Source organism: Oncorhynchus gorbuscha, linkage group LG22 (genome assembly GCF_021184085.1).
Source record: "Oncorhynchus gorbuscha isolate QuinsamMale2020 ecotype Even-year linkage group LG22, OgorEven_v1.0, whole genome shotgun sequence".
In the NCBI taxonomy this organism is placed as follows: domain Eukaryota; kingdom Metazoa; phylum Chordata; class Actinopteri; order Salmoniformes; family Salmonidae; genus Oncorhynchus; species Oncorhynchus gorbuscha.
The window spans coordinates 31,261,212-31,280,677 of NC_060194.1; the positions used below are offsets into that span (position 1 = coordinate 31,261,212).

The 19,466-nt window shown below is 48.0% G+C and overlaps 1 protein-coding gene across 1 annotated transcript; it reads left to right on the forward strand.

Moving 5' to 3' along the window:
* The first annotated feature begins 9,205 nt into the window (after positions 1-9,205).
* Positions 9,206-15,230, forward strand: c8a (complement component 8, alpha polypeptide). The gene is made up of 11 exons (XM_046320656.1): positions 9,206-9,396; positions 10,751-10,865; positions 11,005-11,152; positions 11,310-11,457; positions 11,792-11,981; positions 12,101-12,283; positions 12,561-12,804; positions 13,039-13,176; positions 13,824-13,981; positions 14,529-14,754; positions 14,911-15,230. Exons 1-11 carry the CDS (start codon positions 9,248-9,250, stop codon positions 15,057-15,059), a joined length of 1,848 nt encoding a protein of 615 aa, XP_046176612.1. The 5' UTR covers positions 9,206-9,247; the 3' UTR covers positions 15,060-15,230.
* The last annotated feature ends 4,236 nt before the right edge of the window (positions 15,231-19,466 follow it).

A 19,466-nucleotide genomic window follows, 5' to 3' on the forward strand; every position in this document is an offset into this window, starting at 1 on the left:
CCAACTGTTGTCTGTACTGTGTGGCTGCGGGACATTATATAGCCACCTGCCCTGTTAAGAGACCTGTACTGTGCTGCTGCTCCAGTTTCAACTGTTCTGCCTTATTATTATTTGTCCATGCTGGTCATTTATGAACATTTTAACATCTTGGCCATGTTCTGTTATAATCTCTACCTAGCACAGCCAGAAGATGACTGGCCACCCCACATAGCCTGGTTCCTCTCTAGGTTTCTTCCTAGGTTTTGGCCTCTCTAGGGAGTTTTTCCTAGCCACCGTGCTTCTACACCTGCATTGCTTGCTGTTTGGGGTTTTAGGCTGGGTTTCTGTACAGCACTTTGAGATATCAGCTGTACGAAGGGCTATATAAATAAATTTGATTTAAGTAAGTACAAGAATTCTCTAATTCCCATCATCTGCACTCCTTTTTTTGTGTGATACTCCTGTGGGGAGACCAGTCTAAGTCACTCTGGGGCAGATGAGAGCTTTATGGATGCTACCCTACTCAACTCCTCTCTGTTCCCATGGACGCTAGAGCACTGGATGGTCGCTCCATTGGAAGAGTTACCCACAGCACTGTTCCCGTTAGTCTGCGGGTTTCACATTGAATCAATAAAGCTTTCATTTATTTATGTATTATTATTACCCCCCCCCATGTTCCTGTTTTGGGATTTTCCTGGTTCCAAAAACACAAACCCGTTATTGATGGGACCATGAGTTTAAGCCTGGGTTTTAGTCCATTCTTTAATTCCCATTGCCTTAAAGCAACGTAGCCTTCCCTAAAGCGTCCTCCTCAGGGCTTAAGTAAAGTCTTGCATTTCTCTGCCATTCCTGCAGACTACCATCACCTCCTGGAGATCTTCAGCAAGACACAGGCTACTTCTTCCCCTGCATTGTCCCTACAATTGTGCCATTAACCTTCTTCCAGGCACCAAACTGCCCCGTGGTCGGCTATATTCCCTATCCGGCCCAGAGACCAAGGCCATGGAGGAGTATATTGAGGACTCTCTGGCTGCTGGAAGCATCCATTCTTCTGCATCCCCTGCCAGCACAGGGTTTTTCTTTGTGGAAAAGGACAAGACCCTGCGTCTGTGCATTGACTACCTGGGTCTTAATGACATAACTATCAAGAATTGTTTCCCCCTACCACTCCTCTCCTCGGTTTTCGAACCTCTCCAGGGGGCTAACATCTTTTCCAAGCTGGTCCTTCGGGAATGCCTACCACCTGGTTCGTATACGCAAAGGAGATGAGTGGAAGGCAGCTTTAAACACTGCCAGTAGACATGATGAGTACCTGGTCATGCCTTTTGGTCTCACCAAGTGTCTTCCAGGCCCCTGTAAACGATGTGCTCCGGGACATGTTAAATCGTTTTGTGTTCGTCTACCTTGACGATGTCCTGTTTTTTTCCCCCTCCATTCTGCCCAAGAACATGTCCTCCATGTTCGACAAGTCCTTCAGTGCCTCCTGGAGAACTAGTTATTTGTGAAAGCAGACGAGTGCGATTTCCACCATTCTACAATCTCCTTTTTGGGATAAGTCATCGCTGTAGGAAATGTCCAGATGGACCATGAAAAGGTGAAAGCAGTAGTGGATTGCCCCCAACCTACATCCAGGGTGCAGCTGCAACTTTTCCTGGGGTTTTCCAATTTCTACCACCGTTTCATTCAAGGCTACAGCACCCTGGCGGCCCCCTTCTCTGCACTCATCTCTCCCAAGGTGCCGTTCACATGGTCCCTAGCTGTTGACAGAGCCTTTGTGGACCTGAAGCATCGGTTCACTACAGCCCCAATCGTCCTCCATCCGGACTCATCCCGTTAGTTTGTGGTTGAGGTCGATGCTTCTGATGTTGGAGTGGGGGCTATCCTGTCCCATCGGTCTGCCCAGGACCAAAAGCTCCATCCCTGTGCCTTCCTGTCCCATTGTCTCAATTCTGCAGAAAGAAGCTACAACGTTGTTATGCAGGTGAATGAGGACCCAAAAGCGACTTGGCGAAAACAGAGTCTTTAATCCAGTAAAGTAAAAATACAATCATAAAGCACAATTTCCACTCGTAATGACGAGAACAGACTGGAGACTCGATCTTGAACTGCAGGTTGCCTCGGGAAGGCACTTGAACGTAGCAGACTCAGACACCTGCTCACCACGCAGCATCTGAGGGAAACACGACACGACAGGGCGATACACAGACACAGCACGGTGAACAATAGACAAGGATCCGACAGGGCAGAAACGGAAAACAAGGGGAGAAATAGGGACTCTAATCAGGGGAAAAGATAGGGAACAGGTGTGGGAAGACTAAATGATTGATTAGGGGAATAGGAACAGCTGGGAGCAGGAACGGAGCGATAGAGAGAAGAGAGAGAGGGAGGAAGAGAGAAAGAGGGGAACGAACCTAAAAAGACCAGCAGGGGGAAAACGAACAGAGGGAAAAGCAAAATGACAAGACAAAATAAGACAAAACATGACAGTACCCCCCCCACTCACCGAGCGCCTCCTGGCGCACTCGAGGAGGAATCCTGGCGGCAACGGAGGAAATCATCAATAAGTGAACGGTCCAGCACGTCCCGAGACGGAACCCAACTCCTCTCCTCAGGACCGTAACCCTCCCAATCCACTAAGTATTGGTGACCCCGTCCCCGAGAACGCATGTCCATGATCCTACGTACCTTGTAAATAGGTGCGCTCTCGACAAGGACGGGAGGGGGGAGGGAAGACGAACGGGGGTGCGAAGAAAGGGCTTGACACAGGAGACATGGAAGACAGGATGGACGCGACGAAGATGTCGCGGAAGAAGCAGTCGCACAGCGACAGGATTGACGACCTGGGAGACACGGAACGGACCAATGAACCGCGGAGTCAACTTACGAGAAGCTGTCGTAAGAGGAAGGTTGCGAGTGGAAAGCCACACTCTCTGGCCGCAACAATACCTAGGACTCTTAATCCTACGTTTATTGGCGGCTCTCACAGTCTGTGCCCTGTAACGGCAAAGTGCAGACCTCACCCTCCTCCAGGTGCGCTCACAACGTTGGACAAACGCTTGAGCGGAGGGAACGCTGGACTCGGCAAGCTGGGATGAGAACAGAGGAGGCTGGTAACCCAGACTACTCTGAAACGGAGATAACCCGGTAGCAGACGAAGGAAGCGAGTTGTGAGCGTATTCTGCCCAGGGGAGCTGTTCTGCCCAAGACGCAGGGTTTCTGAAAGAAAGGCTGCGTAGTATGCGACCAATCGTCTGATTGGCCCTCTCTGCTTGACCGTTAGACTGGGGATGAAACCCGGAAGAGAGACTGACGGACGCACCAATCAAACGACAGAACTCCCTCCAAAACTGTGACGTGAATTGCGGGCCTCTGTCTGAAACGGCGTCTAACGGGAGGCCATGAATTCTGAACACATTCTCGATGATGATTTGTGCCGTCTCCTTAGCGGAAGGAAGTTTAGCGAGGGGAATGAAATGTGCCGCCTTAGAGAACCTATCGACAACCGTAAGAATCACAGTCTTCCCCAGCAGACAAAGGCAGACCGGTAATGAAGTCTAGGGCGATGTGAGACCATGGTCGAGAAGGAATGGGGAGCGGTCTGAGACGACCGGCAGGAGGAGAGTTACCTGACTTAGTCTGCGCGCAGTCCGAACAAGCAGCCACGAAACGGCGCGTGTCACGCTCCTGAGTCGGCCACCAAAAGCGCTGGCGAATAGACGCAAGAGTGCCTCGAACACCGGGATGACCAGCTAACTTGGCAGAGTGAGCCCACTGAAGAACAGCCAGACGAGTGGAAACAGGAACGAAAAGAAGGTTACTAGGACAAGCGCGCGGCGACGCAGTGTGCGTGAGTGCTTGCTTAACCTGTCTTTCAATTCCCCAGACTGTCAACCCGACAACACGCCCATAAGGAAGAATCCGCTCGGGATCAGTAGGAGCCACAGAAGAACTAAAAAGACGGGATAAGGCATCGGGCTTGGTGTTCTTGCTACCCGGACGGTAAGAAATCACAAACTCGAAACGAGCGAAAAACAACGCCCAACGAGCTTGACGGGCATTAAGTCGTTTGGCAGAACGGATGTACTCAAGGTTCTTATGGTCTGTCCAAACGACAAAAGGAACGGTCGCCCCCTCCAACCACTGTCGCCATTCGCCTAGGGCTAAGCGGATGGCGAGCAGTTCGCGGTTACCCACATCATAGTTGCGTTCAGATGGCGACAGGCGATGAGAAAAATAAGCGCAAGGATGAACCTTATCGTCAGACTGGAAGCGCTGGGATAGAATGGCTCCCACGCCTACCTCTGAAGCGTCAACCTCGACAATGAATTGTCTAGTGACGTCAGGAGTAACGAGGATAGGAGCGGACGTAAAACGTTCTTTTAGAAGATCAAAAGCTCCCTGGGCGGAACCGGACCACTTAAAACACGTCTTGACAGAAGTAAGAGCTGTGAGAGGGGCAGCAACTTGACCGAAATTACGAATGAAACGCCGATAGAAATTAGCGAAACCTAGAAAGCGCTGCAACTCGACACGTGACCTTGGAACGGGCCAATCACTGACAGCTTGGACCTTAGCGGAATCCATCTGAATGCCTTCAGCGGAAATAACGGAACCGAGAAAAGTAACGGAGGAGACATGAAAAGAGCACTTCTCAGCCTTCACGTAGAGACAATTCTCTAAAAGGCGCTGTAGAACACGTCGAACGTGCTGAACATGAATCTCGAGTGACGGTGAAAAAATCAGGATATCGTCAAGATAGACAAAAACAAAGATGTTCAGCATGTCTCTCAGAACATCATTAACTAATGCCTGAAAAACAGCTGGCGCATTGGCGAGACCAAACGGCAGAACCCGGTACTCAAAATGCCCTAACGGAGTGTTAAACGCCGTTTTCCACTCGTCCCCCTCTCTGATGCGCATGAGATGGTAAGCGTTACGAAGGTCCAACTTAGTAAAGCACCTGGCTCCCTGCAGAATCTCGAAGGCTGATGACATAAGGGGAAGCGGATAACGATTCTTAACCGTTATGTCATTCAGCCCTCGATAATCCACGCAGGGGCGCAGAGTACCGTCCTTCTTCTTAACAAAAAAACCCCGCCCCGGCCGGAGAGGAAGAAGGCACTATGGTACCGGCGTCAAGAGACACAGACAAATAATCCTCGAGAGCCTTACGTTCGGGAGCCGACAGAGAGTATAGTCTACCCCGAGGAGGAGTGGTCCCCGGAAGGAGATCAATACTACAATCATACGACCGGTGAGGAGGAAGGGAGTTGGCTCGGGACCGACTGAAGACCGTGCGCAGATCATGATATTCCTCCGGCACTCCTGTCAAATCGCCAGGTTCCTCCTGAGAAGTAGGGACAGAAGAAACGGGAGGGATGGCAGACATTAAACACTTCACATGACAAGAAACGTTCCAGGATAGGATAGAATTACTAGACCAATTAATAGAAGGATTATGACATACTAGCCAGGGATGACCCAAAACAACAGGTGTAAAAGGTGAACGAAAAATCAAAAAAGAAATAGTCTCACTGTGGTTACCAGATACTGTGAGGGTTAAAGGTAGTGTCTCAAATCTGATACTGGGAAGATGACTACCATCTAAGGCGAACATGGGCGTAGGCTTGTCTAACTCTCTGAAAGGAATGTCATGTTTCCGAGCCCATGCTTCGTCCATGAAACAACCCTCAGCCCCAGAGTCTATCAAGGCACTGCATGTAGCACCCGAACCGGTCCAGCGTAGATGGACCGACAAAGTAGTACAGGATCTAGATGGAGAGACCTGAGTAGTAGCGCTCACCAGTAGCCCTCCGCTTACTGATGAGCTCTGGCTTTTACTGGACATGAATTAACAAAATGTCCAGCAAGTCCGCAATAGAGGCACAGGCGGTTAGTGATCCTCCGTTCCCTCTCCTTAGTCGAGATGCGAATACCTCCCAGCTGCATGGGCTCAGTCTCTGAGCCAGAGGAGGGAGATGGTTGCGATGCGGAGCAGGGAAACACCGTTGACGCGAGCTCTCTTCCACGAGCCTGGTGACGAAGATCTACCCGTCGTTCTATGCGGATGGCGAGAGCAATCAAAGAGTCCACATTTGAAGGAACCTCCCGGGAGAGAATCTCATCTTTAACCACTGCGTGGAGTCCCTCCAGAAAACGAGCGAGCAGCGCCGGCTCGTTCCACTCACTAGAGGCAGCAAGAGTGCGAAACTCAATAGAGTAATCCGTTATGGATCGATCACCTTGGCATAGGGAAGCCAGGGCCCTAGAAGCCTCCCTACCAAAAACTGAACGGTCAAAAACCCGAATCATCTCCTCTTTAAAGTTCTGGTAATTGTTAGAGCAATCAGCCCTTGCCTCCCAGATAGCTGTGCCCCACTCTCGAGCCCGGCCAGTAAGGAGTGAAATGACGTAAGCAACCCGAGCTCTCTCTCTAGAGTATGTGTTGGGTTGGAGAGAGAACACAATATCACACTGGGTGAGAAAGGAGCGGCACTCCGTGGGCTGCCCGGAGTAGCAAGGTGGGTTATTAACCCTAGGTTCCGGAGGCTCGGCAGGCCAGGAAGTAACAGGTGGCACGAGACGAAGACTCTGGAACTGTCCAGAGAGGTCGGAAACCTGAGCGGCCAGGTTCTCCACGGCATGGCGAGCAGCAGACAATTCCTGCTCGTGTCTGCCGAGCATGGCTCCTTGGATCTCGACGGCAGTGTTACGAGCGTCTGTAGTCGCTGGGTCCATTCCTTGGTCGGATCCTTCTGTTATGCAGGTGAATGAGGACCCAAAAGCGACTTGGCGAAAACAGAGTCTTTAATCCAGTAAAGTAAAAATACAATCATAAAGCACAATTTCCACTCGTAATGACGAGAACAGACTGGAGACTCGATCTTGAACTGCAGGTTGCCTCGGGAAGGCACTTGAACGTAGCAGACTCAGACACCTGCTCACCACGCAGCATCTGAGGGAAACACGACACGACAGGGCGATACACAGACACAGCACGGTGAACAATAGACAAGGATCCGACAGGGCAGAAACGGAAAACAAGGGGAGAAATAGGGACTCTAATCAGGGGAAAAGATAGGGAACAGGTGTGGGAAGACTAAATGATTGATTAGGGGAATAGGAACAGCTGGGAGCAGGAACGGAGCGATAGAGAGAAGAGAGAGAGGGAGGAAGAGAGAAAGAGGGGAACGAACCTAAAAAGACCAGCAGGGGGAAAACGAACAGAGGGAAAAGCAAAATGACAAGACAAAATAAGACAAAACATGACAAACGTAGGTGACCGAGAACTCCTGGTTGTCAAGATGGCACTGGAAGAGTGGAGGCACTGGCTGGAAGGAGCAGAACATCCATTTTTGGTTTGGACCGACAATAAGAATTTGGAACCTCTCCGCACAGCCAAGCGCCTTAACTCCAGGCAGGCCTGGTGGGCTCTGTTATTCACCAGATTCAACGTCACCATTTCCTACCGCCCGGGGTCCAAGAATGTCCCTCTCTCGCCTATACAGTTCTGTTGCCACACTCTCTGACCCCGACACCATCCTCCATACCTCATGCCTTGTGGCTTTAGTGGGCTGGGGTATTGAGACCCTGGTCTGTAAGACACAGCGTTCCCAGCCCGACCCTGGGGAGGCCCGGCTAACCGGTTGTTCGTCCCTAATTCAGTCCAGTCCCAGGTATGGAATGGGCTCATTCCTCCAGGCTTACCTGTCATCCGGGTTCCCGTCGAACCCTGGCCTTCCTCTAACAACATTTCTGGTGGCCCATGGTTCCTGACGCCTCTGCCTTTGATGCCACATGCACAGTTTGTGCTCAGAATAAGACATTGCGGCAAGCTCCGTCTGGCCTTCTTCACCCACTACCTGTCCCTCAACTTCCCTGGTCCCATATTTCCCTGGACTTTGTCACTGGGCTCCCTCCGTCTGATGGCAACACTGTCATTCTGACGGTAGTGGATTGGTTCTCCAAGGCTGCCCATTTCATTCCTCTCCCCAAACTACTCTCTGCCAAAGAGACACCCCAGCTCATGGTGCAGCATTTCTTCCGGATCTATCTATGGACTCCCGGTGGACATGGTCTCCGTCCGGGGTCCTCAGTTCTCGTCTCGGTTCTGGAAGGCATTCTGCACCCTTATTGGGTCGTCGGCCAGCCTGTCCTCCGGATTCCATCCCCAATCCAACCGCCAGTCGGAACGAGCGAACCAAGCTCTGGAAACAAGTTTAATATGCCTCGTCTCAACCAACCCCACTACCTGGAGCCGACAACTGGTCTGGGTGGAGTACGACTGGACACTCTTCCCTGTTCGACCACGGGACTCTCCCCTTTCGAGTGCTCCATGTGTATCAGCCTCCACTCTTCCCAGAACAAGAGCAGGAAGTCAGCATACCCTGGGCCCAGATGTTCGTCCGCCACTGTCGGCGTACCTGGAGAAGAGCCATGCAAAATAGTCTTGCGTGACAACAAATCTGCACAGTTAGCTGATCTGAGTTCCATACACCCACTGTTGAGCCTCCCACTTCTGTTGACACGCCCACTTCAGACACGCTTTATGCAGGCAGTTATCCATGGCTCAAACGTTGCCTATTATATTGACAAAATAGTCGAGTGACCGCTCTAACAATGGAAATGCATGCCCTCAAACATTTTCACCATCATTGTAAAGCCCTAGTTATTGTTGCTTTGACAAAGTAATTTCTGAAGATCATTTATTTCATATGATTAGTGATTAATTTACTTTCATCCCTCCTTTTAAGGTCCACCCTGTTACATGAACTGAACTCTTGTTTAAATATGGTGAAATTGTTCTTTAAATGTTGTTTTCAGTGACTGAGGATGTACAACATAATATCACGTCAACCCTGTTACCCATAAATAGTCTACAAATGTTTTAACACATCAATTTCCCCTCCACGCTGCACACAACACGCTTACATTCCCCCAAACACGTTTTTTTGTGTAAAGTTGAACATGTGCTCTTTGTGACAGAACTTTCAAATGAGGTGAAATTTGTTTTGTTGGACCAAGTTACACTTCTCAAAATATGCTTTATTCATGGAACGACCTGTGTGTGTGTTTTGTGCTACGAATTTTGGAAGTGAGTGGGCCAGGATGTGGTGTGCTTGTGTAGGCCTATGTGTGTGATATTACGAAAAATATATTTCCCAACTGTTGGAACATATTTACCCTTGATCAATCATTTACTGTGGCCTCTTATGACATGAGTGCACTTACCCCAGGATGACTATCAGTCATCTAAACAAAGCTTAACATGAGCTCATTTTCATCAAGCAGCTCTTTTATTTCTAATATGAATAGACTGATATGTGTATTATTGGGCTCCTACCTTCTGCTGCTGGTTTTAAACAAATCTCTCACTGTAGATGCAACGGAGTACTCATGGAATATGGCTGAAACCAGGTAGATTTCTGTAGTTTTTACCACAAATACTACTACTTTTATTTACTACTACTGGGTGATTCCAGCAGGAGCAGAAACTATTACTGGTATCTCAGATTGTTCTGGCAATTCTCACACTGAAACTTCATTGGGAGGTAGAATGACTGAAATACTTTTTACATTTGTATCACAAAACCATTTTTGAGAAAATCACAATCATTTAGAGACAGAATACAGACAGTTTACACACATTATGTACAACTAGGTAGAATGAGCATAGAGCTATAAGAGAATGGGTACTGTATACAGCTGATGTGTATTATCAGTATGAATATATTTAAATGCAGTATAGTGCAGGTATTTGTGTACATTTCAGAGATGGCTTGATGCGGTGTGCATGCATTTTACAGACACGCTTATCCAGAGCAACTAGGGTAAAGAGCCTTGCTCATGGGCACATCGTTAGACTAGTCGGCGATTTGAACCAGCGAACCTTTCGGGTTATGCCTCCTGTCAGACCATATAATATGTGACCCGTACATGATACAGACAACATCTGGGTGTCATTATACTCTTTATAATGTACTCTATCATATGGAGTATGTCTAGATTCTGAAATACACGTTCACATGAATTTATTCAGCATTAAAACAATTTAAAATGAATATTTCAAAACTACCCTTTTTTGATGAAGCTTTTTTTGAAACAATACACTCTTCAAACCCATCACATTTCCAGAGTGGCTCTGGTACTTTTAATGATATGACCCATTTTATACATATAACCAATCACAGCCCTCCTTTAGGATTGCATATTCAGCAAATCACCAGCAGAGGGCGTGCCCTTAGAAATCATTTACCATTTACAGTATTGCTGGTGTTCATAAAATTGGTCAGAATTTCAGAATTAGCAGAGCCCACTTTGGAAATGTGATCTACTTGTACTTAAAATTAACAAAATCCAAAATAACAGTTTTGAGATATTTATATGAATATTTTTTTATGTAGAATAAATTTGTGTGAAAATGTGTATTTCAGAATCTAGACATAGTCCATATGTTAGAGCACACTTATCAGGGGTATAATGACACCCAGATGTTGTCAGTATCGGGTACGGTTCACAGGTCACGTATAGGCATGTATAGGTCTAAAAACACCAATAATGGCAACTTTCACCATGATAAAAGATAATAATAGTGATGTAAATGTAAAAAGCATATCACACATACCTCCTCCCAATTACATTTCTATGTGAGAATTGCCAGAAATTCTAAGATAACAAAAAAACATTCTGCTCCCGCTGTTGTGGAATCGCTCTACTTCAATCTAAAATGTCTGTGAAGCTTGAAACTAATGGTATTTGTATTTGACTGAAGAACAGGGCAATCTCCTATTAGGAGAGTCAGAAGTGTAAACAAACCAGCTCCTATCAACTGTAAGATGAAAATGTGGTCGTCATGGACCCCTTGTGACTCCTGCACAGACAAGAAGGTAAAGGGTTGCTTCTCATTATATAGTTCATGTTCAAGGCTTGGGACTAAATAATAAACTATAGTTTCTATGATACACAATGATCTGTTGTTCCACTAAAACAATTCTCATATTTGTGTTCATTATTTATATTGCCCAGTTTCGTTTCCGTTACATGGAGAAAGCGTCCCAGTTTGGTGGGAGACCATGTTTGGATAGTCAGTGGGAAGAGCTGGCATGCCCCACAGCACAGGCAGTGTGTTGGGAACCAGACATCTGTGGAGAAAGATTCACCTGCAATGCCACAGGTAAGTACACAATATACATCACCTCCAACCTCAAGCCAAGCGTACAATGTGTTGAGTCTTCTTTTGTCTCCAAATGTTTCATGTGGGTGTATGTGTGCATACGTGCTTGTAACGAGCGTGTGTGTGTGCGTGTGTGCGTGCATCCGTCCGTACTTAGGTCGTTGTGTGAGCCAGGCGCTTCGCTGTAACGGTGAGGTCGACTGTGACGACGAGTCTGATGAGACGGACTGTGAGCAGGTGGACGACAGACAGGACAAGTGTTCCACACTGCTACCCATCCCTGGAGCTGGCCGAGGCACTCAGGGGTAAGCAGGGGTCAGAGGACAGGGGTCATCATCAGTCATAATAAGTGGGAACAACAGGATGCATCTGACACACAAAAGACATGTTGCTGTTTGTGCTGCACACACACACACACACACACACACACACACACACACACACACACACACACACACACACACACACACACACACACACACACACACACACACACACACACACACACACACACACACACACACACACACACACACACACACACACACACACACACACACACACACACACACACACACACACACACACACACACACCTCATTTGAAACAACAACAAAGTATTGCTCTTTATGTTCCTAGCTTTAACATACTGACAGGAGAATTTGTGGACCACGTTCTTGACCCACAATACTATGGAGGACAGTGTGAATATGTCTACAATGGAGAATGGAGAAAACTCATCTATGATCCCTTCTGTGAGAATTTACATTATAACGAGGATGAGAAAAACTATCGTAAACCCTACAACTTCCATACATACCGCTTCATGGTACGGTACTGTACTGTATGCATCGTCATGACACACAATGTACACTTTTTACAATGCTCAACTTATCAATGACATTTGAAAAAAGTAATATGTGTTTTGTTATTTTTGCGTTATTCTAGGCCCAGGCCACTTCTGAAGGCTCCTCAGAGTATTACGAAGATATGGCCACATTACTGAAAGCCAGAAAGACGGAAGATTCTTTTAATCTGGGTGTTACTGTTGGGATTCAGTACGTGGAGTTTGGAGTATCAGGGAATGTGGAGTCTGAGTTACTAACAAATCTAACAAAATACACCAATCAGGTAAGAGAATATGTCTTAAATAATACCCCCGAAACAGCCTCTTTATACCCAGGGAACACAACTGTAGTTAGTCCCTGGCTGCGTTTTATTCCAGGAGGCTATTGCCTACAACCTTGTTTTCTCAGATCCACGAAGGGTAGTGAACGAGAACAGATGGGACGTAACATCCATCCTGAAATGAAACCACCGAGTCCTATATTTCTCACTTGAGCATGTATGAAGCTGAAAAGCGCTATACAAATATAGTTCTGTTTATGTGTTCTCCTTTGTCCCTCAGGAACTTGGCTTCATCAGGTTGCAGTCTAAGGTTCAGACTGCCCAGTTTAAGATGAGGAGCGAGGGGCTGATGCTTCATGAAGACATGTACCTGTCCCTCATGGAGCTTCCCGAGGAGAAGTATGACTTTGGCCTGTACTCCCGCTTCCTCAACACATACGGAACGCACTACGTCACCCAGGGCATCATGGGAGGGACCCTGGAGTATGTGGTGGTCGTCAACACAACCGCCATGAAAACATCTAGTATGGTGTCTTTTTTTTATTTCTGTGATGCTGTCGTTGAATGAGTGAGAGAGGTTTCAGACTGGGTCAGTGGTGGAAAAAGTGTGAAGGATTTTTAGACCTTTCTATATTTTGGAAGGAACCATATAATATTATCATGTGAGTTATTATAGTCAATGGTATATTTGAAGAGTCCATTTCTGTGTGAATGTAATGCTTATTCCAAAACTTGTTTTTGCTCTTGACTTTTAACAGAGATTGATGCGGAACAACTTAAAGGGTGTTTGGGTGGATCCATTGGCATAAGCAGTCCTATAGGCAAGACCAAGCAGGTAGAAGTTGGAGGCAAACTTGAACTCAATGGTTGCAAAGGCACCGGCTCTTATGAAAAAGGTGTGTGATCGTCCCAACCGACCTTATCTAGCAAAGGACACCTTGGGTAACATTTCCTACTTTTTCTACCAACACCAGATACCAAAGGACAGCTTGGGTAACATTTCCTACTTTTTCTACCAACACCAGATACCAAAGGACAGCTTGGTTAACATTTCCTACTTTTTCTACCAACACCAGATACCAAAGGACAGCTTGGGTAACATTTCCTACTTTTTCTACCAACACCAGATACCAAAGGACAGCTTGGGTAACATTTCCTACTTTTTCTACCAACACCAGATACCAAAGGACAGCTTGGTTAACATTTCCTACTTTTTCTACCAACACCAGATACCAAAGGACAGCTTGGGTAACATTTCCTACTTTTTCTACCAACACCAGATACCAAAGGACAGCTTGGTTAACATTTCCTACTTTTTCTAACAACACCAGATTTCTAGCTCATTTGAAATGTATATTGTTGTTCAACTTTCTGACTTTCTGGTAGTAACATTCAGTTAGAGCAATTGTGGGTAACAGGGATAGGGTCTATTCCATTTCAAGAGTTCATTCAGTAAGTATACTGGAATTGCAGTTTAGTTCCAGAGTTTACTGAATTGAGATGGACCCAGGTTGATAATTGAGGATTTCCCTCTGTAACCCAGAGATGTATGGCAGCTCCAGTTTGATCAAGGACATTGTGACGCTGGTGAAGGGGGGCAGTACAGGAAGTAGTGGGGGTCTGCTGGTCATCAAGGACCCTGACACATACAGGAAGTGGGGCCTTTCTCTCAAGTACAACCCAACGCTCATCGAGTTTGAGGTATAATAGCATTTACTTACAGATATACCTAAACACACTGTATATAGCCAATGATGTATATATACCCTGGATTGCTGATGCGATGTATTGGCCATTGAGAGGCTTTGAAGCCACCAGTCGGCCATATTGGCACTCCCCAGTAGAAGCAGTCCACCATAGGAATGAATAGAATTCCACAGTATTTCAATTAAATGTTTCAAGGACAATTTTTTGTTGTTGTTGTAGTGGGTACAGTAACATTAGAACTTTCAGAAAATGTTACTTTAAGAAATGTTTGTGTATATACTGTATGTTTAGCTCACATAACATTATTTAAAAGTCTGTAATACAATATAAACATGACAAAAACAAATGTAGACATTCATAAATGCATTTCTATAGCTTCCAGAATTTTTTTTACAATGGTGGGGGAGTGCAAGTCAACCAGTGTATATATACATTGTGTATTCAGCACACAGATGGTGCTGGACATTACAAATGTGCACAAACACATCAAGTAACTCATCAAGCATGGTCGCCTCTTCCCTCCTCTCCCCCCTCTCCCCAGACCCTGCCCATATTTGAGCTGGTGCGTCTGAGCACAGCGGGGGACCACGTGGGGGCACGGCCGGCCCACCTGAAGAGGGCGTGGGAGGAGTACCTGCTCCAGTTCAACTCCTGTCGCTGTGCCCCCTGCAGGCATGACGGCATCCCTGTCCTCTCCCAGACCTCCTGCCACTGCATCTGCAAGCAGGGCTTCGGAGGGGAAGCCTGCGAGGAAACCCTCAGGAAAGGTGGGCGTAACAGTGCTATTATATGCAGTTACTTATATCTGCCCTCAGATGACAACAAGTGCCACACCTTACTACAGTAACTATGCTATTCAGTTAGTATGTGTAGAGACTTAGATGAGTGGGTAACACAGAGCCTGGCATTCTGTCGCCTGATAGGTTCCACGACGGATGGGGCCTGGAGTTGCTGGGGAACGTGGTCTTCCTGTCAGTCAGGAAGTAAGACGCGCCGACGGTCATGTGACAACCCCCAGCCAGATGGGGGCGCCGCCTGCCTTGGCTCCTCCTCCCAGAACCAACGCTGTTGATGTCACCAGCCAGACGGGTCACAGCGCGGCAGGGGGCACAGATTTCAAAACTACATCAGGAAGTAGGAGTGAATACCAATGATGTTCCTTATGTTACCAACCCTGTATTTTTATCTGGACAGAAAGATGAGGGTCAAAAAGTTTGTTCAGAAATAAAAACAGTTAAAGATATTCTCGATTATCAAATCATTTTGTTTTATTTGTCACATGCGCAGAATACGTTTTATCTCCTCAGTTATCTCACTGTCACTATAAAAGACTCAACAATGAAAACATACTGTAACACCGAGAGCCGGTACAACACCTCCAATTATTTTACTAGGCATGTCAGTTAAGACCAAATTCTTATTTACAATGATGGCTTAGGAACAGTGGGTTAACTGCATTGTTCCGGGGAAGAACAACATATTTATACCTTGTCAGCTCAGGGATTCGATTTAACAACCTTTCAGTTACTGGCCCAACACTCTAACCACTAGGCTACCTGCTGGTTACTGGCCCAACACTCTAACCACTAGGCACCCTGCTGGTTACTGGCCCAACGCTCTAACCACCCTGCTGGTTACTGGCCCAACGCTCTAACCACCCTGCTGGTTACTGGCCCAACGCTCTAACCACTAGGCTTCCTGCTGGTTACTGACCCAACGCTCTAACCACTAGGCTACCTGCTGGTTACTGGCCCAACACTCTAACCACTAGGCTACCTAATATAATAATAATAATATATGCCATTTACACTCTAATCCAAAGCGACTTACAGTCATGTGTGCATACATTCTGCTGGGTGGTCCCGGATCGAACCCACTACCCTGGCGATACAAGCGCCATGCTCTACCAACTGAGCTACAGAAGGACCACACCTGCTGTTTACTGGCCCAACACTCTAACCACTAGGCTACCTGCTGGTTACTGGCCCAACACTTTAACCACTAGGCACCCTGCTGGTTACTGGCCCAACACTTTAACCACTAGGCTACTTGCTTTTTACTGGCCCAACACTTTAACCACTAGGCTACCTGCTGGTTACTGGCCCAATGCTCTAACCACTAGGCTTCCTGCTGGTTACTGACCCAACGCTCTAACCACTAGGCCACCTGCTGGTTACCGGCCCAACGCTCTAACCACTAGGCTACTTGCTTTTTACTGGCCCAACACTTTAACCACTAGGCTACCTGCTGGTTATTGGCCCAATGCTCTAACCACTAGGCTTCCTGCTGGTTACTGACCCAACACTTTAACCACTAGGCCACCTGCTGGTTATTGGCCCAACGCTCTAACCACTAGGCTACCTGCTGGTTATTGGCCCAACACTTCTAACCACTAGGCACCCTGCTGGTTATTGGCCCAATGCTCTAACCACTAGGCTACCTGCTGGTTACTGGCCCAACACTTTAACCACTAGGCTACCTGCTGGTTATTGGCCCAACGCTCTAACCACTAGGCTACCTGCTGGTTATTGGCCCAACACTTTAACCACTAGGCAGCCTGCTGGTTACTGGTCCAACGCTCTAACCACTAGGCTACCTGCTGGTTACTGGCCCAACGCTCTAACCACTAGGCTACTTGCTGGTTACTGGCCCAACGCTCTAACCACTAGGCTACCTGCTAGTTGCTGGCCCAACGCTCTCACCACTAGGCTACCTGCTGGTTACTGGCCCAACACTCTAACCACTAGGTTACTTGCTTGTTACTGGCCCAACACTCTAAACACTAGGCTACCTGCTGGTTACTTGCCCAACACTTTAACCACTAGGCACCCTGCTGGTTACTGGCCCAACACTCTAACCACTAGGCACCCTGCTGGTTACTGGCCCAACACTTTAACCACTAGGCTACCTGCTGGTTACTGGCCCAACACTTTAACCACTAGGCACCCTGCTGGTTACTGGCCCAACGCTCTAACCACTAGGCACCCTGCTGGTTACTGGCCCAACGCTCTAACCACTAGGCACCCTGCTGGTTACGGGCCCAACGCTCTAACCACTAGGCACCCTGCTGGTTACTGGCCCAACGCTCTAACCACTAGGCTACCTGCTGGTTACTGGCCCAACACTCTAACCACTAGGCACCCTGCTGGTTACTGGCCCAACACTTTAACCACTAGGCTACCTGCTGGTTACTGGCCCAACACTTTAACCACTAGGCACCCTGCTGGTTACTGGCCCAACGCTCTAACCACTAGGCACCCTGCTGGTTACTGGCCCAACGCTCTAACCACCCTGCTGGTTACTGGCCCAACGCTCTCACCACTAGGTTACCTGCTGGTTACTGGCCCATCGCTCTAACCACTAGGCACCCTGCTGGTTACTGACCCAACACTCTAACCTCTAGGCTACTTGCTGGTTACTGGCCCAACGCTCTAACCACTAGGCACCCTGCTGGTTACTGGCCCAACGCTCTAACAACTGGGCTTCCTGCTGGTTACTGGCCCAACGCTCTAACCACTACGCATCCTGCTGGTTACTGGTCCAACGCTCTAACCACTAGGCTACCTGCTGGTTACTGACCCAACGCTCTAACCACAGGCTACCTGTGGGTTACTGGCCCAACGCTCTAACCACTAGGCTACCTGCTAGTCACTGGCCCAACACTCTAACCACTAGGCTACCTGCTGGTTACTGGCCCAACACTCTAACCACTAGGCTACCTGCTGGTTACTGGCCCAACACTTTAACCACTAGGCTACCTGCTGGTTACTGGCCCAATGCTCTAACCACTAGGCTTCCTGCTGGTTACTGACCCAACGCTCTAACCACAAGGCTACTTGCTGGTTACTGGCCCAACGCTCTAACCACTAGGCACCCTGCTGGTTACTGGCTCAACGCTCAAACCACTGGGCTTCCTGCTGGTTACTGGCCCAACGCTCTAACCACTAGGCACCCTGCTGGTTACTGGTCCAATGCTCTAACCACTAGGCTACCTGCTAGTTACTGGCCCAACGCTCTAACCACTAGGCTACCTGCTGGTTACTGGCCCAACACTCTAACCACTAGGCTACTTGCTGGTTACTGGCCCAACACTCTAACCACTAGGCTACCTGCTGGTTACTGGCCCAACACTTTAACCACTAGGCTACCTGCTGGTTACTGGCCCAACACTCTAACCACTAGGCTACCTGCTGGTTACTGGCCCAACACTTTAACCACTAGGCACCCTGCTGGTTACTGGCCCAACACTCTAACCACTAGGCACCCTGCTGGTTACTGGCCCAACACTTTAACCACTAGGCTACCTGCTGGTTACTGGCCCAACACTTTAACCACTAGGCACCCTGCTGGTTACTGGCCCAACGCTCTAACCACTAGGCACCCTGCTGGTTACTGGCCCAACACTTTATCCACTAGGCACCCTGCTGGTTACTGGCCCAACACTCTAACCACTAGGCTACCTGCTGGTTACTGGCCCAACACTCTAACCACTAGGCTACCTGCTGGTTACTGGCCCAACACTCTAACCACTAGGCTACCTGCCGCCCCTATTAGCTTTATTTCAGTTAAGAGTCTGGGACAATATCAGAAACAGTCAATTCCACCTGGAGTCCTCTGCAGGCCATGCCTCTGATGTAGGGTTGTTACACTGGCGGCTCCTTGTCTTAGCCCTCTCCTTGCAGGGTGGCCACGAACCCCAGCAGGCTCCAGCTATGGCTATACCTGTTAGGGTCAAAGTTTAAACGGTTAAACCTCCATAATAGCATGGAAATGGCAATACTGTGGAAATTAAATAGAGATGTTTAAGCTACAGGTGAAGGTATTTTCATGTAGTTTTGTGTTTTTATTAAGAGGCTGACCTGGTCGTTGGGTGATCTCACATTCCAGCCCACTGTAGCCAGATGGACACACACTCACATCTAGAGCCTAATGAGAGTGATGAAGACATTGTTATCATTGTGATGATCATCATCCTCATCATCATCTCTCATAGGTTTATAAATATAAAGTATAGTTGGATTGAGGAGGGAGGGAGTCTTTTAAGAAAAGCCAATCTGTTTTTGAAGCAGGCAGGAGGGACGGTGTTTAGCATAGCGGCAGGAGCTGTCTCATCAGGTTCTTCTTCAGGGAGATATCGTGGGAGAAGTCTCTGGAGGTCACCAGCTTATATCGCAGTCACGTCTGTCACACAGGCAACAACATCACAACCAACTCAGGACTGGAGTCTGACAGACAGGTAGAGGACACCTATAGACAGAGCGAAGGAGGTAAAGATAGAGGAGATAGACAGACAGAGGGAGACAGAGAGGGAGACAGAGAGAGAGAGAGAGAGAGACAGGCAGACAGAGGGAGACAGAGGGAGGGAGTCAGAGAGAGAGGAGATAGACAGACAGAGGGAGACAGAGGGAGGGAGTCAGAGAGAGAGAGAGACAGACAGAGAGGGAGGGAGACAGAGAGAGAGACAGGGGGAGGGAGGGAG